Source organism: Diadema setosum, chromosome 20 (genome assembly GCF_964275005.1).
Source record: "Diadema setosum chromosome 20, eeDiaSeto1, whole genome shotgun sequence".
In the NCBI taxonomy this organism is placed as follows: Eukaryota; Metazoa; Echinodermata; class Echinoidea; order Diadematoida; family Diadematidae; genus Diadema; species Diadema setosum.
In genome coordinates, this window is record NC_092704.1 from 2,384,062 (window position 1) to 2,408,651 (window position 24,590).

At 37.9% G+C, this 24,590-nt stretch overlaps 2 protein-coding genes across 2 annotated transcripts; both read left to right on the plus strand.

The window, feature by feature from the left end:
• On the plus strand, positions 1 to 2,346 carry LOC140244001 (uncharacterized). The gene is made up of 2 exons (XM_072323656.1): positions 1 to 312; positions 1,315 to 2,346. Exons 1-2 carry the CDS (start codon positions 1 to 3, stop codon positions 2,344 to 2,346), a joined length of 1,344 nt encoding a protein of 447 aa, XP_072179757.1.
• A 5,045-nt stretch (positions 2,347 to 7,391) lies between these two features.
• Positions 7,392 to 10,326, plus strand: LOC140244002 (uncharacterized). Its single transcript, XM_072323657.1, has 2 exons — positions 7,392 to 7,724; positions 9,112 to 10,326. Exons 1-2 carry the CDS (start codon positions 7,392 to 7,394, stop codon positions 10,324 to 10,326), a joined length of 1,548 nt encoding a protein of 515 aa, XP_072179758.1.
• Positions 10,327 to 24,590: the final 14,264 nt, after the last annotated feature.

The following is a 24,590-nucleotide window of genomic DNA, read 5'->3' on the forward strand; positions in this document are numbered from 1 at the left end:
ATGGCCAAAAACATTACGCTAATGAAAACGTGTCTGACAGTTGCTCTACTGCTAGTAGACCAGCATAGCGGGCAAGGCAGGCCAAGTCAGCGGACTCCAGCCAGTGTTTCGTGCGACGCCAAATGCAACTATTTAGAGTCAACGAGAGAAGCAAACTGTGATTACCGACAGCTGAGTGAAGTACCCATGGAGTGTAATGCTGCTATCTATCTCTCCTTGAGTCAAAATCAGATCGAGAGAATCGAACCTGGAACCTTCGAGGGCTTCTCCAACCTAGAGGTTCTCATCTTGTCCAACAATAACATCACACAGGTAAGACATCGATTACTACAGATGCAGAGATCTAGATATATTGCTCGCCAGTACAATGTGCACGATGTTCAAAATACGATATAAAAGTATAGTTCTAATCCTCAAAAATGTGTCTAAGTTCATTTGAGGCAAGCAATAGAGAGCCTACTGATACGCAATATCAGACGTCACATCCGGCTACCACTTTCCTTTTAATGAAACCGACACTAGTCGCACTCAAAACTTCATTTTTTTATATGATAAAGGTTGAACGAAAGCAAGCAGTAAATGTTTTATCAATTTCGGTCAGAAGTTAGAGATATTTGAAGGTGAATATTGTAAGCATTTTCTGTGAAACACTGTCATGCCTTTTGATATAAAATTTGTGTGCTTTTCACGTCATAAGCAGGCTCCGAATCTGAGGAAAAAAATGAACATTACTGGGGTAGCAATATAAAAAAAAAATCATTTGACACGAAGGATATGCGTCCTTCGATTATTTCAATAATTAATATTTTTGATACTGTCGATTTGAGAAGCAGTGTGCTTATTCTGGAAGTACAGCTGGTTGGTTTATTTCGAGGCCGTCTATGAAGATGCAGATGTTGCTAGGTAACCGTGTAAACTGTCTAGATCTAAATGATACGTGTGGAGTAGAAGTTGACTTGTTCAATTAATGATGAATATGTTACAGCAGTGGATGCATTCGAAAGAATTGAAAAAGAAGAAAAGCGTATTGACAAACAAACAACTTCGTCCTAAACGCGAGTAGACATGAAAATTAAAATGGTCTCTGGTTCAGTAATCTATAGAGGATAGGGTTTAGGTCAGTTGTGAAGGAGGATAAACGCATCGCCAATACCGGTATGCCAGAGCAAGCTGACTCGTACAGTAGGCCTACTAATTAAACGTCTGTGTCAGGTTCATTTTGACATCCCAGCAACCTGTATCACATAATCGGGACACACCAAATCTCAGAACACTAAAATAATGGTTGTTCATATTTCTTTTACCATTATACAGCTGGAAGCCAATATCTTCACTGGTGCACCAAAACTGAAAGTGATAAACCTCCAAGGAAACAAACTGTCGATACTACACATCGACATTTTTGCGCACTTGAGTCGACTTCAGACGCTCATCCTTTCTGACAACCAGTTGATCTCTACTGGAACAATCCTCCTCCTCCCGGAAATCACGACTCTGGACGTTCGCAATAACAGACTGGCAAGTCTTGAGAAGCTAACGGAGGAGACACTGGGTCGTCTTGAAGTATTCTTACTCGAAGGCAATCCTTGGAACTGTGACTGTCAGCTAGAAACACTCCGTCTTTGGTACTCCAGACTACAGCTGCCGGAAGATCACAGAGTTGATGTTGATAGTCCCATCTGTTATGAGCCGCCTTCTCTCACTAGGCAGCCAATAAACGGAGGTCTTGAGGGATTTTGCCCGAATTTAATCTTTAGCTCTACCACTGACTCAACAAAGAGCACATACGGATTATTTGATGAAATGAACAATTTCACATCCCCAGATACAAGCCCATCAAACTCTCGTGGTAAAAGTAACCTGAAAATAATCGTTCCAGCAACGTCAGTTATTTTAACGATGATGTTAGTGTGTGTGATGATATGTGTATGGAAACACAAATGCCGGAGTTCTGAGCGTCATTTGCGATCAAAAACTAAGACAGCAGTCGGTCGAAAATCTACTGGCCAAGAGAGCACGTCATTTCCTCAGAGCGAGCAACGAATCGCCAGTGAGAATACATTAAAGGGAAATAGCTCAGTAAATGAAGAAAGAGTAGTGAAATATGACATGCGCGAGAGTGATCCAATAACCACTGAGACTACTCCAATGATAAATTTCTCAGTGCAAGGAGCACAAGATGAGGCTCCGACGCATGAGAGAGAGCAACGAACCAACGACACGACACCAACAAAGACTAATAGATTTGAGGGTAATACGGCCGTAAAGGGCGGGAAAACGCCATCTGTGTCATTCTGCTATACACCAGAAGAGATAGAGAATGCCCGAAAGCAGTTACCATTTTGAGACTCATTCCCTTTCACTAGAACATAAAATCAAACATTTGTCTCTGCTTCTTTCCAGTAATGCGGCGATGAAAGCTGATGAAGGAATGTATCTCTTCATGTACATGTATATTGATATGAACTGACGAATGATATTGCTTGTGGCCGTGAAATAAGTTTTAATGTTTAAAGTGCTTAGATCCCAAGGGAAGAAAAGGGAGTGTTTTGAATTAGATCAAACAAGATTGATTTATCAAAATTATTAATCAATGATTCATTCAAGTTTACAAAATGATTAAGAGCAAAATAGTGTTTTCCCAATTGCAGTTCATTGTCCACTGTTATGAATGGTGCATGATATCAAACACATTATACAGCAACATGATATCGGAAAAGGCCACATTTTTTTTTTTTCAACCTGGCCCTTTGTTTACACAAGTTTCGAGGACATGAGGCGGTGGTGGTGCACATGGAATGCATAAAGAACAGTGTATAACTGCACATTCATGGGAAACTTCTTGCAGGAGACCATGAATCCATCTATTCATTCAATCATTCATTCAAGTGCATGGGCACAATGTGCGTGTTCGTTATGTGCTAGTAATTTGCATTCAAACTTGCAATCTGGAAATTAAAAAAAAAAAAGTAACTCTGTGAGAAAACAGAAGTATTTGCAGGTCTTGTGTAAGAACGACTGTATTACATTAAGTAAATTCAGATGTCGATCTAATGGACTACCCGTTAATAAGGGCAGGTTTGATGCAAGCCTGACAGATGAATTGCAATGTACTATAAATTATGTTTATCTGCAGATATAGGGGATGAATTCCATAACATTTATGTTTGTCCCTTTTGCCACATAGAGATACTATCGTATTTACCAAGTAGCTTGACGGCCATTAGACAAAGTGCATTACACACCTCAACAAAAATAAAGCAATTAACTACTCAATTAAAAAAAATCGAGTGAAAAAATTCACTCTTGAACGAGTGAATACCAAAAAAAAAATAAAAAAAGAGGGTGAATTAGAGCGAAATTAGAGTGAATTTTGAGTGGAAATTTTCATTTTCACTCATTTTGGAGTGACCTCAGGGATCACTCCAAAATCTTCGAGGAATCCCTGAGGTCACTCTAAAACGAGTGAAAATGAATATTTTCACTAAAAATTCACTCTAATTTCGCTCTAATTCACTCTTTTTTGTATTCACTCCTTCAAGAATGAATTTTTTCACTCGATTTTTTTTAGAGAGATATATTTCAAGACTGCACTTCTTTTAACGTACAGATGATTCTAAAAGTACTATTTGTATATCACACTTTATTTTCTGCTGGTGTTTAATGTAAACTCTTCTTTTTGATTAGTTTGAGGGATGCTTTAAAGATTATCAGGGAACTTTTTTTAAGAGCAAGTTCAATTTGTGTAATGTAATGCAAGTGTCTTAGGTGACTAGGCTATGTTGATGGTATGGCATACACGTCCAATTGTGTACTCGTGACGTCTTGGTTGCAGATTGATGTAATATTGGCGATCTTGCCATTTGAGCAAGATACATGGAGTGCAAAAATATGTACTTATCTTAGATTTAAAACCAGATTCTTATGTACATTATATGTATGCATCATAACTATGCACATGCGTATGGCCTATATAGAGATAATTATGATTTAATCATGAAAATACATTTATCAAAGAAATATTGACACACAGTATTAATAGAGTATGTTTCGTATTTGTCGGATGGTGCGTGTGTACGTGGTGCGTATCATTGTTTTACATACAACATATATTCTTTTTCAGGGCCGATTATATTTTTTCTAATATATTCAATCTCACCTGTGTCCCCACCAAGGATCTCCGCATTGCTAATAAAAAACGGTCTGCCACTGTCAGTGCTTGGAAATCTATTGAGAATTTAGAAAATGAAACTGGAGGGTCACTAAGTACTTTCTAACTTCCTTAGATTTGAAATCAATTTATGATACTGTGGTTAGAGACAAATCTTAAAATTGTAGACTAAGAAAGTAGAACTCTATTATATCGAAATTTTCAGTCTAATTTTAGATTTGTTCCTCAGCTCAGTGTATTAGGAATTTAAAGAGTACCGGTCGAAAAGTTAAGTGTTATAATTGATATTTTGTGTACATATTTGAAAAGACAATAACCAAACTATATAATTATATATATATATATATATATATATATATATATATATACAAAACTTAGCATTTTCATCATTGCCATTTCTTGTATTGTTATTTTTTTTTCAAATCATAAATCCTGTAATGAGGAGAAACTACATTACACAGCACCCAGGAGTTAGTGCAGGCGAGTGTGTATGTGTGTGTGTGTGTGTGTCCATACGCGAGCAGAAGGTGGGACATGGGTGTGGGGGTAGAAAGTAAGTTTCCCTTTCAGGGGAGCGTTCGACTGCTATACCGGTATCTAAATGACAGTGAGGTAAGAAACACCAATGACATTATCTCACTTCTCATTGGTCAGCTCATACGGCACAATCAGACAGTTATAATGGGCTTTATAACGTAAGCAAACCATTGAAAAAAAAAAACACTGCAAGGCACAAGGATAAAAACCAATCAATGATTTACGATTTTCAGATAGTTACTGCAACGTTGTAAATAAAAATCGCAAAATATTGTTTTTAATGTAATCTTACAAGAGACGGGAAAAATAAACAATGACATATTCGTTCCCGTTCTCCCAAAGTTTGAAACCACATCCATTTTTGTTAGGTACTGTTAGACGTCAACGGTATGCTTATTTATTTAACGATTTTATTTACCTATTTACTACTAATTTAGTATCTATTCATCAAAACATATCAACGCAGGATGTCTTGATCAGCATGAGCTGTTTTTCATCAAAGTCCTAAAATAAAACGCAAGAACACAAACAAAATGGTCAAATCTTGACAAAAATCATTAGCATTCAAATCAAGGTCAGCAGCAGTTACGGAAACAACAGACCAAACAAAAATTGCCAAATGAATACAGATCAAATAGTCACATTTTGCAAATCTTTTAACAATCAAGAAGACTGTAAAGAAAAAATGGAACAAATCTCACGAATGAAATAGCATGAGAACTCATATTCGTAAGATTTGATGCATAATACATTTCATGTTGCACTTTTCTATGGCAAGTTCTCAAGTTAGCACACACAATCAAAGGCACGAACATACAACCATCCCTCACACACATTTTACACACGTATAGATGCGAATATACATACCGGTACACACACTGTCTTGTACAGGAATAATTATTGCATTAGATTCATGAACATAGCAGACACCACTCCCTGGCACGACCTCTCAGAAGGAGAATGTTTCAAATATTTATGAAAACTTCAACAATCTTCAATTCGGAAATAATATTAAACGGAGACCAGAAGAATATAAAGACTATATTAGCAGCTGAAATGGTCACACGAAGAAGAGAATGTATTACAGGAGTATTATTTACTTATATATGCCTTTAAGATTCTGCGACAGATTGTAAATTCTGTAATAAGCTTCTAGTAACATTTATTTTTTGTGCTTCTGAGAATCGAACATTTTTGAAACGTTCTAAATTTGGTTTTAGAAAAACCACAATAAGTGAGTCAGCAATGCGGGTACTGGGACAGTGTGTGGCAAATCAATTCTATTTCAGTGAACAACGTTTATATATTTTTCCATTCTTTATATTTGACATTATAGTATGGTAGAGGACAGACCGAAATCCATTATCTCATATACGAACTGAATGATGACCTAGCTTTCACATAGCGTTCATGTTTCCAGACAGACAGAGCCGTTAGCGACCTTTGCACCCTTTGCCTCCAGTACTGGTTTTGTTTAGGTGAAACATTGATTCGCAAACGGAAAGAGCTCTGTTTCTGAATGGCACAGTGTTGGCCTTTTTCCAGTCTGTGGGTTGTTTTTCTACAAGCTTGCACCCCTCCCCTTGACATACAGGTGCAACCATCGGGATAAAATGTTTGTCCGTTCCTATTTCTGACAGTAATATAATGTATATTTTATAATACTTCGAGAGCCCGTTCAATCATTCACATCTGATACGGATTTTAACAGAGAATATAGTTTCTACTGTTATTAAACAAAACAGATTGTTCGTTGCAATTTTAACAATTTCGGAAGTCATGTCAAAGCTTTGTCTAATGGTGAGCCAAACCAAAGCACAACACCACAATTGAATAAAATGTTGTCCCTCTGCCTGTGCGCAGCTGCAATCACTATATTTTACTATCGAGATTATAGGGAGGTGAAACGTACATAATCGTTATTTTCATTCCGCCTCCCTCGGCCAAATATGATTATTTTCCTTTAAAGCATGGAATATAACGCGTAGAATTAAACGTGTCAGTGTGGAGTGCCTACAACTCTGACAGGCATAATGCATTTATTATATATGATTCTATTATAAAATCGTAATCATAACTATATATATATATATAAAGACCAGTTACGTAGACTACCACTGGCCTCACTGCATGTCTGGATGTGAGCAGCATAAAGTGTACGATTCGTCAGTGTTAGATTGACCATAACCACGATAACCTACCTTCCTTCTACCCCTCCCTCTCTCGCTCTCTCCCCCTCTTTCTCCGTCCGTCTCTCTTTTTTCTATCTACCTGTGTAATGTGATTATCTCACTATGATGTTGATAAACATAATAGCATTGTATTGTATTCCAGTTGTCTTTTTCCTTTTAAGTCCTGAACAAGGCATATAAATTCTCTGCAGACGCTATATTACGCATTGTTCTACCAGGAAACTTCCACTACGGCAGAATGGGGATCCCCAAATGATCTGATTGGCTGGCTCATGCTCAATGTCATGTGATCACACTGCGCGAAATTTTGAAATGTTTAAAGATCTCGCCGCATTACAGTGTCAGTTACACGTCGCGATCAAAGCCATGGAAGTGGCTCACATCTAACTGTCTTAGCATCGTGAGCTACATAGTTTCAACGTGTGACACTAGCTGTAAATCAATTTTATATCCTTCATTAATTCAACGAAATCAGTTTTCACTCTCCAGAGATGTTCGGATCAAAGTTAATACCAGTGACGGAAAAGAATATGATTAGAATGTGTTTGTTTGTACTGTTGTTAGATCAGGATTACAACAGCGGGCGATGTATGCCAACTGTGACTACTCCGACCCGTGCTTCATGCGACGCCAAGTGCACCTATTCAGAGGCCACGCGAGAAGCAAACTGTGAGCACAGACAGTTGAGTGAAGCACCTATGGAGTGTAATGATGCATCCTACCTCTCGTTACGTCACAACCGGATCGAGAGAATCGAATCTGGAACCTTCGCGGGCTTCTCTAAACTCCAGTTTCTCATCTTGTCCAGCAATAAAATCAGACAGGTAAAAATTAGATTCCAAAAATTAGAATCTGCTAGTACTGACAAGCAAAATTCAATCAAACAAGTTACAGCAAAACAAACACGCTTCCTTTCATTTTCTGTTTCTTTTGTTTTAACTAAAAATAAAGGGGAGGGGTGAGCCCGATATAACGGTATAAATCAGTATAGATATGTCAAATGTTAATTGCAGAACTTATTTCAAGGCGTAGGCCTTTATAGGGTAGGCCCTAAACTTACAGCCGATGGCGAGTTGGACATCGTGACATCTGCGTTCATTTTTTTTTTTCCTGCATGAGTTGCCGCTAGTCATATACTTTGCTTTCATACTTTGGACTATTAGTCTCTCTTTTCTTTTTCTAGTATGATATGTAGGGCTGTGGTCCTTATAGGATACACATGACAGTGATATTTTGTTTTTTCTGCGTCAGTGCTGTCACAGATACAGTATCGTGTAAACTGCAGTTCATTGAATGGGCCTATATAGTACATGACAGTGCATGGGGATGGGAAGCGGACGTAACAACATATATATTCTAAAAAGTGATTACGAATGCCAAACAAGTGATTTCTTCTTACGATAATTCAATCTCAATTTCAATTCATTTTATTTTCATACTTCTCATTTATGAATATTACAACAGAAATGTTAGTACAAGTTCTCTCACCTTGTAAACAATGTGCAGAACACACAAAAGAAAACATGGTGATAACACAGCAATTCTAATGGTAACTGGTCAAAATCGAAATGGGGTTGAACAAAGAGAAGTATGACGGGACCTACACGAAAGCTAGTTTCGAGGAATTTGTGTGTGCGCAGAGAAATAGGGTGATAATTTGTCACAGATTCTTTTTGTCCTTTTTAAAAAAATGGTACTAGTATAGCTACAATACTCGTTTTATTTTCATCTTTTGAGGAACTACGCAAGTAGATAACGATAAACGATAAATTAAAATAAAAAGAATGTACAAACTAAATTACGAGCTAGGCTCCTTTAAAAAACAAAGAGTACCGGTAATGCAAGGGTCTGATAGGTTCTTGTAGAGGAAAGTTTTGAGGTATTGTAAAGAGGATTGATCACTGATGTCAGTCACCTTGAAGTGTATCCTAACCCTGAAGTTAACGTCAGAATTGTTTCCCTCTCAGTTACAACATTAAGCCTTGTCTTACCGAAGATGTCCACAATCAAAGTTTGATTATCATGACACTAATTTCTTTGCGCAGTATAAACAGATATCTATTGAATTTGAATTTCAGGCAGAGAACTAAAACTTAAAATTAGATTTGAATTTCACGCATTATTCACACACAGCCATGACAATCTGAAAGTTCTTGGTGAAGCAATTTTCGTTATACTCGTCGTTTATACTGTATATTCTCAATTATACAGGTGGAAGCCAACGCCTTCTCCGGTGCATCAAAGCTGAAACAGATTGACCTTCAAAGTAACAATCTCGAGACATTTGATCGTCTTGCCCTAAACGGCTCCGGTGAACTCCGACGGATAAAATTAAGTCACAATAACATCAAAGACATTGAAATAGGCACCTTTCAGGTTGTAATCAAATTGGAGTTCATAGCCCTGAACAACAACAGCTTGTCAAGTCTTGATCCTGGTGTCTTTGATAATTTGAGCCATCTAAACGTTCTCGATCTCGGGTGGAACAAACTGATGGTATTACACAGTGACATTTTTGCCCCACTGAGTCAACTGCAGACGCTTATCCTTTCTGACAACCAGTTGATATCTACTGGAAGAGTTCTCCTCCTCCCGCAAATCAGGACTCTGGACATGCGCAATGACAACTTGACGAGACTTGAGAATCTATCGGAGGAGGTACTGGGTCGTCTTGGAGTATTCTTACTCGAAGGCAATCCTTGGATCTGTGACTGTCAACTAGAACCCCTTCGTCTTTGGTACTCCAGGCTACAGTCACAAGGACAGCCCATAGTCTACGTCGATAGTCCCACCTGTTTCGAGCCGCCTTCCCTCGCCATGCAGCCGATAAACGGAGTGCGTGAGGGATTTTGTCAAACTTCATTCTTAAGCTCTACAGCTGATCCATCGAAGAGCACAAAAGAATCATGTACATCTGATGAAATAAATAATCTCATATCACCCGATGTAAGTGAACCAAACTCGTCTGGTAAAAGTTTTGTGAAAATTATTGTTCCAGTGCTGATTATCTTAGCTGTGACGTTAGTGTGTGTATCGTGCGTATTAAAGTACAAATGCAACTGGAAGTGTAATAGCCATGATTTGCCACCAAACACGGCAGACTATAGACAATCTAGACTTGCCACGAGCGAGAGTGGGCAACTGGCCAATGAGAATACTCCAATGATAAATCATTCAGGTAATGGACAAAGAAGTGAAGACGATCGACATGTTGCCAAACCTGACACAGAGCAACTAGTCCATGAGACCATGGACCCTAGGGTCCATGGTGAGACTAATCAAATGTTAAATACCTCAGTTGAAGGTACACCATTTGACCCTGTTGGTGAGCAACAGGTCAATGAGACCACTCCACCAAAACAAGTATTCCAGGTACCGCACTTGAAGCTGGAAAGCCCAGAAAACACAGTCTGTGGTACGCCATGATATGTTGGAATGTTGGAAAGCCCGAAAGCTTCATAAGGTGGAAAAAAGCAGGAGGTGAACAACACTGATGTTGAGTATTCTAGTAACAATATAATAATGCATATCTGGTGGCTATGAAATAGACTGGACTACGTAATTGAGGGTCGTAGATGAGATTCAAATTTGTGCTAGCAAACCAAGAGTAGCCGGCCTACATTAATTTGTGTCTGCTGTTAATGATAACCTTATTTGCGTTATAGTCATGTCAAGGAGAGATGAAAACCATGAGTTTTGCATATCAGAGCTAAGTAAGGGAGAGCTTACAAACGCTCTTTCCACCATGAAAGAAATAAGATCAGACGCTGTTACATTGAACTTACGGCAATGTAAGTCCAAGAACGTGAGGGGTAATGTACAGGATTATTCAACAACAGTGTATAAAAGTTCATGCAAAACTCCTTACAGTAGACTTGGAAGGATAAGTATCAACGAAACTGATGTTTCTATTCGATATTCCGGGGGTTTCTACAAGTTTAAGAAAGTATTCATGATTATAGTGACGTACCTTATGACGGAACAATGTTAAAGAGACTGTACAGTTCTGGTTGAGGTGAGGATTTAGCTTTTAACGTTTTGCGAGATATTCATAAACCATTCCATGAGATGTCAAAGAGCATGCAATTCTAGGTGGAATCAAAAGTTTATTTGATGAAAATCGGTTTTGAAATGGCTGAGATATCAAAAAACAATCTAAAACAAAGAGATCCTTAAAAAAAGGCATGGCCTGTCGCCTTTTATCATTATCACTTTTTTTTTGATATCCCACCCATATGAAAACCAATTTTCATCAAATAAACGTTGAATCCTTTTTAAGATTACATGCCCTTTCATAAAATTCATTAGAGGTTTCTCATCATCTCACTTAGGAATGTCATAAACATGAATCCTCACCTCAACCAGTTCTGTACAGTCCCTTTAAGTGGCATCAACAAATTACAACATGTTACGTGCATACTACACCTACCCACACGAGACAAAACGGGCGCATGATGCCAAACCCCCATCATTAAACCCTTGCAGGTGATTAACAATAATAAGCGAACAGAATCAGCCATACACATCCTGTCATAAATGGGAAGAAGAATATTACAATAAATTGTTATGGATCGTTTTGATAAGGTAAAAAGATGATGTAGGCCTACGTATGTAATAAGCGTATGGTGATTGCTCTCTTTACAATTACGATCCAAACCCATCATTATGTGTGTGTATCTGTGTGTGTGTGCACGTCTGTGTGTATACATGGAGCTTTAATGTGCGTAATGTGTATGTGTTAAATGCATGGAAATGTCTTCCAACTGTCTCTGAATATGTGGGCAATATAATTAGTGGTACCCAGCTGAAACTTTGCACATGCATACACGAGTGGATAAAGCTGTCCCCTTCAACTCATGGTTCCACATACCTAAGGTCAAGGGTCAAAGGTCATTGTTCAAGTTTAAATTGCAAAATGTCACAATTTTCCCAGTGTCTCTGCAGTGCGGGAAAGTATCTTTATAAAGTTATAATGCACATGTATTACTAGACAACAATTCTCTGAATCAATTAGGTCATTTGTTCAAAGGTAAGGTAAAAATCCTGAAATTTCACTACTTTCTCCATCTTTTAAAATAGATTGATTGCTACATTACTACTTACTCCTAAATTCGGACCATACATAGGCCTCTTATAGGGCCTACTGTTTAAACATGCGCTCCGAAAATATGAATTTCTGCACATGATTCCTGAAAACATTTTGTATCATTCAAATGGCAAGAACTTTTTTGTACCTTTCCCCCACTGCTCTAAAGCTCTTTGTTTCAATTTTGCTTCCATTCTAACTAATTCCTTTGTTTTCCCAACATAACTCCTCATTACTGTCCAGCAAGTCATGTTCATTTTGTGTATACATGAATAGGCCTGGACAAGAAGTGATGAGAGAGGGCGCTCTAATATGAACGTAAAAGTGACCCAAGTTCTGGGTCATTCTTACATTCACATTAGATTTCACTCATTCATTTCAGGCACTTCCGCGGGTGATTAGGGTTATCATTTACACACAACATGAGTCCATGCATAAGCTACAATTTCCCATGTCAAACTGAATTTGGCCAAAAATTGGACTTGGGTCGTTTTTATATTCAGGTCTTCAATTATTGTCATCATGTGCTTGGGAATCATGTGCTTGGGGATCATTCCGAGTATTTTCTTGCAACACCTACAAGGAAAAAAATAGAGGTTTTAAGAAACGGATTTTGTTTGGTATTTCGATTTCTGAGCATTTGCTTCATGTATATAGGCCTATTTTGACTTAAGCTTATACCATAGTTGTTGTAAGAAAGTGATATATCAAGTGAAATATTACTTTGTGTGGAACGAATTTACTTTCCTCTTCACTGTAAATATTGAGAACTGCAAAATACAGCTGACCTGCCTAACCATATGATAAAAACCCCCGCAAAAGCTATGAGTGAAACTTGTACAAAGAAAGGCTGTAACATAATTCATTTGACCATTGAACTACTACATCCGTGATAAATGACTCACCATGATATCCCTCCCATGTTTTTCTTTTGATTTTCCTTTTGTCGACAGTTGCTTGTAAATATAATTTGGTCTCTGTTGCTGGATGTTGTGCAATAACTTTGTCTTCTTACCGTCGATTTTTCTTTTTTAAGAAAATGGTTTTGTAGTTCGAGGTCTATCATAGTGCCCAAAGGGTCCTGTATTTCTTGCCTAACATGTGAATGTTTTTTTTTTAAAGAAATGGTTTTGTAGTTCAGGATCTATCAAAGTGCCCAAAGTGTCCTGTATTTCTTGTCGTTACATGTCATTGTTTTTAAAGAAAATTGGTTTGTAATTCAGGGTCTATCAAAGTGCCCAAAGGGTCCTACATTTCTTGCCGTACAGGTGAATGTTTAACAAAAGAATAATTGCTATCATGGGCCATATGCCGATGTGTCCACACGAGTACAAATGAACTGTCCTATGTAAAACATCTCATCCATTGATGTAGGCACCGGGCAGCATTCCGACGCAGAAAGAGTTCAAAGCTTCATTCATTGTACCACCATCCTCCCTCTGTGGTTATTTTCTAAGCTGAAACTGTTTAATTTAGATTCAAAGGATATATCTGGCAACAAAATATAAAAGAAAAATTTAAGCACCTCCTTTTTTAACATTAACAATCTTAACAATCTGCCCTACATCAGAAAAACGAAGTTAATAACGAAAGAGTCATATTTCATAATAATGAGCAAAAAAAAAATAGGAGTTATGAGTTCCATTGACATCAGTGGAATGTTTCAGACACCTTGACTTCGAAATCTCTCAGCAGAGCATTTTTTTATTCAGCATCTAAATAGAATAATGTTGTTATTCTATGTTGATACCCATGTTTACTTAACCAATTTCCCAGATCTAAGATTTGTGACATGTGTCCTTTTTGCCAAAATAGGACTACGTGTGATTTACGTCAATAGATTTCATACCAGATTGATGGACTTGTAAAACTTAAAAAAAAAAAGAAAACATGCATGATTTGTCTTAAAAAGCGACTTTTGTGTGTTTGATGTGATGAAGTTGTAGATAATATGTTGTGCCATTTATGCTGGCAAACTTACCATGGAAATATTGTTTCTTGTAAGAAATGATAATTGTGTATAGCATTGCTGTGATGTGTTTTGGTGGAAGTCCATTATTATATGCACCTTTATTTAAACAGGCAATCGTCCCTGCCATCTCATATTATGATTTCTTTGCTAAATGTATTCAAATTTCACTTAAGCACAAAATGATTGAGTGTGTTATGAAGAGGAAGAGGGCAGAGTCTTTTTATAAATGAAAATAAAGCAACAAATTGAAATTCAAGAACATACATACTTTTCACGTAAGTTGTGATTCTTCAATTACTATTTGTATCAAAACTAGATTTTGCCTGAATTGATTTGATGTAATCTTTAACGTTTGCGTGTTGCTGCTTAAAAACTGCCACAGTTCCTATATCCTCAAAGAGCAAAGTAGCATAAATTCTATAAATATACACATACATGCACGCGCGCGCGCACACACACACACACTCACACACACGTATAGAAAGAAAGAAAGAAAAAGAATACAGTATTCATCGCATAATCGGGCATCTGATAATCGGGAACCTCGCTTAAATGACATACGCTTCCCAGAAACATTTCCAATGCACGTTATTTTCACTGGATAATCGGGCGGGGACCTCTGATAAACGGGACAATTTTTCTTCAAGCGATCTTTGATTTTGTTGATATTTTACACAAAAAGTCTACCAAAATACCACAACAATATTTCAAAGATTCCCTATCAGTTGTCGCTTACATCAAACTTACAAAGCAAGCTTCGGACTGGTGTGTTTTGACCTCCGTCCATCCAGTACACGTACATTTCAGCTCGCTGCCCGCCTTCGCTTTTCTGTACATGTGTATATATGGCGAGCCCGATCGCTACAACACACACACAGTGCAGTGATCGCGGCAAGTAAACAATCAAGCAGTGATGATTGAATGATTGAAGGACTTTTCATTGACGTTCCCACATCAGTTCTGGGTAATCATTGCCCATGGTTGTGGATATGTATTTATACGGAACGCCCTACGTGTCCAAGAATTCTACGAATGTTTAAGAAAGTGCTAGCTTTTAATCCACATATTTTGTGTTCGAAGAGAGGTGACAGAAGAAGAACCCGGTTGCGATTACTCTACATCATTGCGAGAATGCAGGGAGAGCTAGAGGGTCGTGCCGAGGGGTAGCGTGGTTATGTATTCATGTACATGTACAGTACGTCAGTATGCATGTGTGTGTGTGTGTGTGTGTGTGTGTGTGCACTACATGTACATGTCGTATGCAGTTAGTGTATGGTGAGTGCTCATCGCGAAATCGGGCACCCCGCTTAAAGGGGCCGTGTTTGCTACTCCCAACCTGTCCCGATTATGCGATGAATACTGTATATATATATATATATATATATATATATATATATATATATATATATATATATATATATATATATATATATCGTATAATAGGGAAGCACACTGTACCTGAAGAAATTCCTGAGAATTAAATAACAATATAAGAAGGTCATTTGCTAACTTGCATAGGAAATGTACACAATATGCTTTATATAACCCTAAGTGCAACTTTCTTCCCATGCATTTTGACATAAAATGCATTTTTTCACACCAATAATGATATCTGGTGGCAATGATATGCCATTTATGTTATGAGTGATAACATTCCCTATCCATTCCCGTTTGAATTATGTACTCGGCAAAATACTTTGTTGAGATATGTACCAAAAATGCTAGGGGGGAACTTACTTTTTTGGTTGAGTGTATAAGATAGATACATGTATATTCTTTTTCTTTCTTTCTTTCTTTCTTTTTTTGTTTGGATACATCCATCGTTTTTCTTTTTCCGGACGGAATACGTTAAAAGATATTCCTGTCTCCGCAAGATCTACATTACTGATGAAAAGTAATGGGGAAATCTGGGTTAAGGTGAGAAAGCGACCGAGTGAGACAATTCTAAATCATGTAACTTTTTAAAATCTGTTTTCAAATGTTATTAAGAAATGATAACAGAAAATGACTATTGTAAATTGTCATCATCACTGTTAAGTTATTGCTTTATTTCGCAAATAAGTAAGGAAAGTATATAACGCAGCATCACCATCCCCTCCACCATCTGCTTTAATCACTTGTTAACCCGTTCCATGCCGAATTCTGAAATCCCCATTAAGATTTAGTACACAAGCCGCCAGCTTCCTGTAGGGAATGTGTCAATAGCGGAGGGGTAGGGTATATCCCTCCGAGATCTAATACAGTAAATACACCATCGTCGATAGTATTCAGAGAGTCTGTGTCCAGCGTCCCACATATAAGTAAGTATATTGATAGAACAACTAAACCTTTCAATCTTTGCCTTCTGTACAACGCTCCGGACACGCCGGGTAGTAAACATTGTCCCAGAGTGGTTGATATCAAATCTATCCACCACCTGAATGAACTTGCTGTTCGTTTGTTGTTAACGTTTATGGCGTTCAGAATGAAGATATAAAAGCGAAACTCTCCATTGATATTTCGTTCAATATTTATTTTCGTAAATTTTTAGGTGTACATTTATTCACAATTTCATAGATTTTGGTTTTTTTTTTAATAATTCTATCCCTTTAATTCTTAAGTATCATTTCCATTGATTAACATTTTCCCTTTCTCATTTCTCAACTTCTCACCAGGTCTGCCCCCTCTTATGTCTAATTTCTACTTCTTTTCTCTTGATATGACTTTGAAATCTGCAAATGATTCGACCCATTTCTCTATGTAGGAGAAACGTGTGTCTTGTAAGAAGATGTGTTTGTGTTTTCGCTGAGGTTTTTCCTCTTCCATTGGACATAACAATCTTTGCTGTCATTTATTTTCTGTTTGAATTGTGGTAATTCACTCTGTTGCGCTGTGGGAAGGGCATGTCTTTTTCTCGTATCATGACAACCCGAAATTCATCGTCACGTATTAAACTGAGTATAAAGTCCCAGGTATGACATTGTTCATGTTTCAAAACCAGACAAAGCAGTTATCGACCTTTACCCCTTTCGCCTTCAGTATACGTCTTTTTTTTTCGGGGGGGGGGGATTGACTCTCGATTAAAAGAGATTACGCTTAAAGGGTTCTTTAGCCTTTGGGACGTTTTTCTACGAGCTTTCATCCCTCCCCTTGACGTACAGATGCTGTCATCGGGAGAGAATGTTTATTTGTCTGTTTCCCCGTGTCTTTAAATCATCATAAAGTGTGTCTTTCAGATACCTTTATCCGTACCATTCAAGACTGGTACGAAAAGTAACCGTCCGAAGTGACAATTACGTTTCCTATGATTATTCAAAAAAAAGTGTGTACAAAAATGTTTACTCCAAATGTTGAAATATTGTATAAACATGTTTATCAATGGGCTCGCGTAAAATCATCATTGGCAAAAGGCAATGATCTGTAGAAATCACTCGTATAAAAATTCAACAAGTCGATACTGTAAAGAGCATTGGATTTATTGTTGATCGATTCTTAAAATTGAATGAAGTAATCGAGTATATTTCTCAGAAGATAAATAGGAAATAAGATATTTATCCCAATTACGTTATGCAAATTTGAAAATAATTTGTTATGTAACACAACACTTCTATCATGTAGATGTTAATATTTATCTAGAGTACTGCAGTTACAAATACTTCACAATAGAGCCGGAAGCATTGTTCTGAAATAAATCTACTCAATTTAAATCTGTAACAAAATTCATGTGATTCGTGGTAGGCATTCATTACTATTAAAACGCACAATAATTCACACACACCTTCTAAGAAATGTAACTTTACTGTATTTATCAACCACCTTTTAGCTGTTTTTTTTTTTTGTGCATAGATAGGACATACATTTTACGATCAAGCAAACCACGCACGACTTTAGAAACATACGTTTTGTATTTGTATTTGTGTGTGTGTGTGTCTGTCTGTGTGTCTGTGTGTCTGTGTGTGTTTTATACAGAGGATCAGTGCAATTACGATAACTTGCATTTTAAACTCACCACATTGCAGAATATAGGTGCGTTACGTACAAAGCTAGACTTGCCATTTTATTCATATTAATGTCAAAAAAATTTTATTCCTCTCACACACAATATTAATCCTGTTTGAAGTTATTCAATTTCTATATATAATTGCCATTACAAACGAACACGGTTACTACGAAATTCCCGATACAGCGATGTGATAACTAAGGCCGCAACACGATCCGCTCTATGACCCCGTTTACAGCGCGGGGCTGGGCCGAGCCGCGGCCGAGCCCAGCCTCACTTGCGGGGCCGAGCCCCTCAATTTACACTGCCGTTTACACTGCCAGGCTCGGCCGCGTTTTTAATTCAAACCTTTCGATATTTTGTCGTAGTGGCGCTCTGCTTGTAAACAAACGCACTTTGGTATAGTCTGGTTTTCAGACCCTTTGCCAACTGGATTACGTGGCGACGAAGTCGCCGTTCGGGCAAAGACCTTAAAATCCTTTGCAGAACAAAACCACCTTAAACTATACTAGTTTTCGACGTTGAGGGGGTTAATATCCTGAATAGCGAAAAGTACGGGCAGAGGGTTTGGAAGCCACACTAAAATTGGCCGCGCATTTGGCCCAGTTTGCGTTTACACTGAGAAAAGGCCGAATGAGCGTGGCCAAATGCGCGGCCAATTTTGGCCCCGCATTTGGCCTTTGCGCGTTTACACTGAAATGAAGGTTGGCTCGGCCGCGGCCGCGAGGCCGAGCCTCGCACTGTAAACGGGGTCTATGTGTGTGTTCTTTTATTGTTTACATGTTAGATTTTTATACGACGAAATTCTGATATGAAGAAAAAAATGCCGGTCCCGAGGACTTCGTTATAAGAGGAGTCCACTATAATAATAGATTGTCAAAGCCGTATACATTATAGTAATTAGTTCAACTGATACGAGGGGCGCCACGACAGGTTAAAGATTGAACGAGTCAAAACTCAAGCACACGAAGACACAAACACATACTCCTTCTCTTTCTCTTTCTCTCTCTCTCTCTCTCTCCCTCTATTCCTCTCTTAAATTTCTCGTAAACTTAGTAAATTTGATTGGCTTAAAATAATAATCTTATGAATTGTAATCGCCACCGGGCGTAATGATCATGTCTGTCTCTCCATGCAAAGTATACCACTTTATGGTCACGAAAACAAAACACAACAATGCACGCAAACAAACACAAGATAACGTACACATGCTTTTCTGTTTGTATGTGCATGTCAGTACATGCCTAAAGTAAAGTAAAGGGGTAGCAGAATAATCCTAGGAATACTGTAGTATTCGTGTTAGTGGTGAATAATGCAACGGAACTCGTAATGAAGCTTTACATTCATTGTTGCGCGTGCACGATGATTATCAGCCATCTTGCAGAATAAAGTTCAGACACACCATCCACATGACGCAATCAATGTCAGTTTAGCTTCTTGGTCTGGAAGTTGCTTTTGAATCTGTCCTCAAAAATGGTATTGGAATCAAAATCTAATTTGTGCTTTTCAGTAACGTTCGGCTGAAAGTCAACGGCAACGATGGGGAGAAATGTCATGATGATATGTCTGGTTGCCATACTGTTAGATCCCCATAGCGGGAAATGCATGTCAACCCAGAGAATTTGGACCTGTGACGCCAAATGCACCTATTTGGAGGGAAAGCGACTGGCAAATTGTGAATATAGACAGCTGAGTGAAGTTCCTATGGAATGTAATGCTGCTTCATACATCTCGTTACGTCACAATCAGATTGAGAGAATAGAACCGGGAACATTCCACGGCTTCTCTTACCTCGAGGTTCTCGTCTTGTCGAACAATAGAATTAGACAGGTAAGTTATACACGCCGCATAGGTAGCACGTGAAGTGTCTCTAGATATCTTCGTCCGTAACATTAATGATTTATTACACCACGTGGAAAATTTAAGACTACTGCAAAAAGGAGCCCACTGATACAACATCTTTTCCTCACTTTCCTGTGGAAAGGTTAATCTGTGGCAAACACAATTTAAAGGGAAACTGCACTGAATCCTCCAGATATCTTTGATTTTCTTTAAAAAAAAACAGTAAATGTTTCATTAATTCGACCAAGACGTATGAAAGCTATGAATAGGTTTTGCGAAGAAAGAGTGATATCTATCAAAAACAATGTATACAAGGGGAAGATGTCATTATATCAGTAAACTCTCCCTGTCACTTGAACATGCAAATGATAGTTTATCCAACACTGCATCAACCCCTCCATGAATGTGAAATACTACTCGGTGTTCATTTCGACTTATATGAAAAAAAAAAAGTGTTATCAAACCAAATGGAAGAAACTGTGTTTAAATCACATTTAGAATCAAAAGGATAAAAATGATCCTAAAAAATTTCCCACGTTTTTGTCCTAATGACAAATGTTAATACATACACATGTACACACGACGATGGTGGCGACAAACCTTTTGATAAGATTCTGTGTTTTTACATGTAGCAGCAACAACCTCTACTCCTGAAAAGAATGACAGGAGTTGCTAGTCTCCTAAATTCTTAAAGGAACTGTACAGTACTGGTTCAGGTGGGGATTCATGTTTTGAACATTCCTAAGTGAGATAATGAGAAACGTTCTTGAATGATTGATGATTGATGAAAATTGGTTTTTGGATATCTCAGCCATTTCAAAACCGATTTTCATCAAATAAACTCTTGATATACCCCTTCAATTGCATGCTCTTTGACATCTCTTAGAGTGGTTTCTGAATATCGCGCAAAACATTAAAAGCTAAATCATCACCTCAACCAGAACTGTACACACCCTTTGACTCCCAAACCATGCAATATTGAGTCTGTGTTGGACCGTCCACTTTTCAATTACAACATGATTACCAAAATGCAGACAAGGGGTTGAGTCTTCAGGCTTAAACTCAACTACACACACGTACACAGAATGCTCTTAAACTCAGCACAACAAAATAATCGTTTCTTCATTTTGATGTCATAAAGTAGTTCGAAGCCAACCTGGTCCATCAAAGCTTCAAGTGATTCACCTTCAAAGTAACAATGACTAATCTCCACACATTCGACAGTCTTAACTGCCTTGAGTGGTTCGAACATCGAACTTCAAAACATAGATTTAAGTAGCAATAACATCAAAGGCATTGAAAATGGCACCTTTCAGTTTGTGATCAAGATAGAGTTCGTTAACGTCTACAACAATAGCTTGCCCAGACATCTTAAGCGCCAGCAACGAACCAACACACACACACACACACACACACACACACACATTTTTCGGTGAGACGAATGCTTTAACTTTACTAATCCTGTGTGTAATGACTGTCACTTTTAAGTCTAATTACTACAACTGCTAGTATTAGTATTAGTTATTAACGGCAAACTGATATATGTGTATTACTTTTGTACAATCCTTACCTATCTACAGGGGGGAAATAATGCGTCATACACATCGTGTGCCGAATAAACTTTGATTTTGAATTACTACAAGTTGTATCTCATTTACAGTAGTTTATTCAATTTTCGGAGCATTAAACCTGGATGTCAGGATTATCGAACTTCCGAATGACCGTAGGAATGGTGAATCGTCGGAATGACGGACGTAGGAATGGTAAATCTTCGGAATAACGGACCATGGGAATAGCGAATCTTTAGATAACGGACGGTATAGGAATGGCGAATCTTCAGAATAAAGGACCTCCGGAGTACGGGCTGTAAACCTAAAGAGCCAGCGAATTATATGAGCAGGTGATGAGTGATCTTGTTCTCAGAGGGTGATGTGAGATGATTCGGTAAGACAATGTTATTTACCTGTTTCTTATCTCATTGGGTCATCAGAAGTGACATGGATGTACTTTGTACATAGGTATAACTGACTTTGGCTATCAAACCAACAGAAGTCAATTACTATTCTATAGTCATGCCCGCCCGAGTCATAAATGCTTGACTGAATTTGTCAAGTTAGCGACTTAGTTTGCTCTTTGCGGTCCTCTCTCTCTCTCTCTTCTCTCTATCTCCCTCTCTCCCTCTCCTTCTCTCTCTCTCTCTCCCTTTAGCTCTCAAGAGCACATTGGCAAACGGCCAGAGAATAATTATCAGTACAGATCGGAAGTAAACACTCATATAGTAATGTTTGTATATGCGTTCAGAGAACATTTTACAGTTACACTTCTAAACATTGAGAAGCAGGTCCATGGAACGCCGTTTTTCAGGGGTGCTGATCCCTTGAGCCACCCTCAGCATGCCGTTTTGATTTTCACCCATTTTTTTTTCAAACTTTCATAATTTGGCTTGTTATATTTCACTTTTTCGTTTTGGACTAACGTTTATTTCCCAGATTTCCCCTTTAAGGGGGTTGCATGATTGAGACAAGTAAATCATTGCCAGATACCGTGTAAAATGTGCAAACATAGAAATTTCGGGAGCTTCGTACTCAAAAAGTTGGGGGGGGGGGGTGCTGCTCCCCACCACCCCTGGCTCCCGGGGGCCTATATGACATGCGTGCCGATGATCAGTATCGAACTGTGGTTAAGTGCCATGCATCCATGCTTTCGTGCTTTTCTGCTTTGTTCATCAGGCTACCTATTGTTTAAGGAGGTGCCTTCTCATGTCTGGTTCCCATCATTGCCATTCTGGGTGTGAAAGGACCATGTTTTCCAACTTTGGCAGGTAATTCCTAACATTCAACATCTTTCATTGTGTTTGTTTGTCTTTTTATTTGCTTAATTGTCTTAACAAAACCCTTCTTTTAGTAGCAATACTCGATCAAGTAATCAAACCTGTGCCGCAACAAGAAAAAATATATAGACTAATCATTCATCATCATCAAATATATTATTGTGATTACATCAGTTCTGAAAAATGCTCTACATGTCATGCACATATAAATGTGTATTGCGATCTTCGCATAATTTCTTGTCGAGGGAAATGATGTGCCGTAGCGTGTTTTTTTTTTTTCAGCATCTTAATGGTTAGTTTGTACAAATGGTATTGTTGGTTTTATCATGCAGAAAAGCTACCCATATTTTGTATCACATCGAAAAAAAGAGCAAAGCAAAAAATCCTGTGTCTGTTTAAAGTTTGAAGTTTCGGTCATTATTTCGGATGGCAAAATGATGTACGTTTGGTAATTGGTGAAAAGACTCAACTCAATTTATCGAAACATGCGTGAATCTATATAATCGCACTTAGTAATAAATTATATTCAAAATAATGAGCATCGCAATTTACAGTTCACACCTGTAATGCGCGAATGAAATACTAACTAGTGTGAAGTCAGATACAATGACAGCAGTTTCGTCTGTTTCGGACAAAGATGAGAAACTCGTGGGATTTATATAAGTTTCACCTGTTTTCACTGAATAGTGCTCTCAACATAGATATTGAAATTCCCAAAATGCGATGACTTATTCAAATCACGGCTCTCCCGTTGTCTTTTAGACAAAAAAACTTACACGACTCAAATGTGTTGTGGATAATAATCCAGTTATTGCAACCCTTTCGTTGAAAGTCATCGTTGACAGGTTATTACAAATCTGATATATTATCATATTATGTAAAATCTGATGCGAATGATGATGCAATCCATTCTTCATATTCATTTTTCTATGAAATGGTAATTCGATGAAGAGTTTATGGTAGGTAAATAGATGACATGTGAGCCTATGACACCACCATTTCGTCCTAGTTTGGATTGTTCGTTCTAATTTCTCATACCTGATATTTTCTGCTTTATGCAAAGGTATCATGCTATTAAATTCGATAACTTTCTTCTATCGCAATGATCATGATGGAATTTCTACTATTCTGATCTTATTACTCTGTCTACTATAACAGCCAAGGTGAACGTCGATTTGAAACTTTGGGACAGAAAATTACAGAGTTTGCCTGTTATTCAAATAAGAATGTTGAATTGATTTTGACCATCAAAAGACCCAATTGTCTGGCACAAATAAACATTCAAATCAGGTTGTGTTTCTTTTGTGCCCTTAGATACCCAAGGTGGCATCATTGCAGTGTTCACAAGTCTGTGACTCGTTTCTCACATGCATATCACTACTAATGATGGCTTCCCACTGTCATGCGATCCGCTACATGCGACATGCTACACTGGCCACGATTGACCAGTAATGGCTGATAGTTGATGTCCATCACAATTTGCGCCACGAGTGAATCGCGGGGTAATTTTAGTGATCGGATATTAAAGGACAAGTTCACCTTCACAGACATGTGGGTTGAGTGAATGCAGCAATATTAGTAAAACACATCAATGAAAATTTGAGGAAAATCAGACAATCCGTTCTAGAGTTATGCACTTTTGAAGTTTGTGCTCAGTGAAGGCTAGATGAGAAGACTACATAGCTTGTGATGTCACATGAACCATACAACGATATAAAGTAAATATAAAGAAAATTCAACATATTTTCACTTTCCTCGCTTGATAAAAGGTCTTTTGACTTCCCTCTTTCAGAAGGCTAAGGGAATAATATTACCCTTAACATACGTCCGTGACAAGTTGAGCATATGTACACTTTTTTCAAAAAGTAAAATTTTGTGAAATTCTCTTTTTATTTTCTTTATGTCGTTGTACGCATATGACATCATACACTGTAGTAAGTCTTCTCATCCAGCAGTAACTGCGCAGATACTTCATAAATTC

Bases quoted from the DNA above. Each gene is read 5' to 3' on its own strand.
- LOC140244001 (XM_072323656.1), top strand. From the start codon at position 1: ATGGCCAAAAACATTACGCTAATGAAAACGTGTCTGACAGTTGCTCTA. The intron at 313-1,314 runs GTAAGACATCGA...ACCATTATACAG, and splicing joins CCAACAATAACATCACACAG to CTGGAAGCCAATATCTTCAC.
- LOC140244002 (XM_072323657.1), top strand. From the start codon at position 7,392: ATGTTCGGATCAAAGTTAATACCAGTGACGGAAAAGAATATGATTAGA. The intron at 7,725-9,111 runs GTAAAAATTAGA...TCAATTATACAG, and splicing joins CCAGCAATAAAATCAGACAG to GTGGAAGCCAACGCCTTCTC.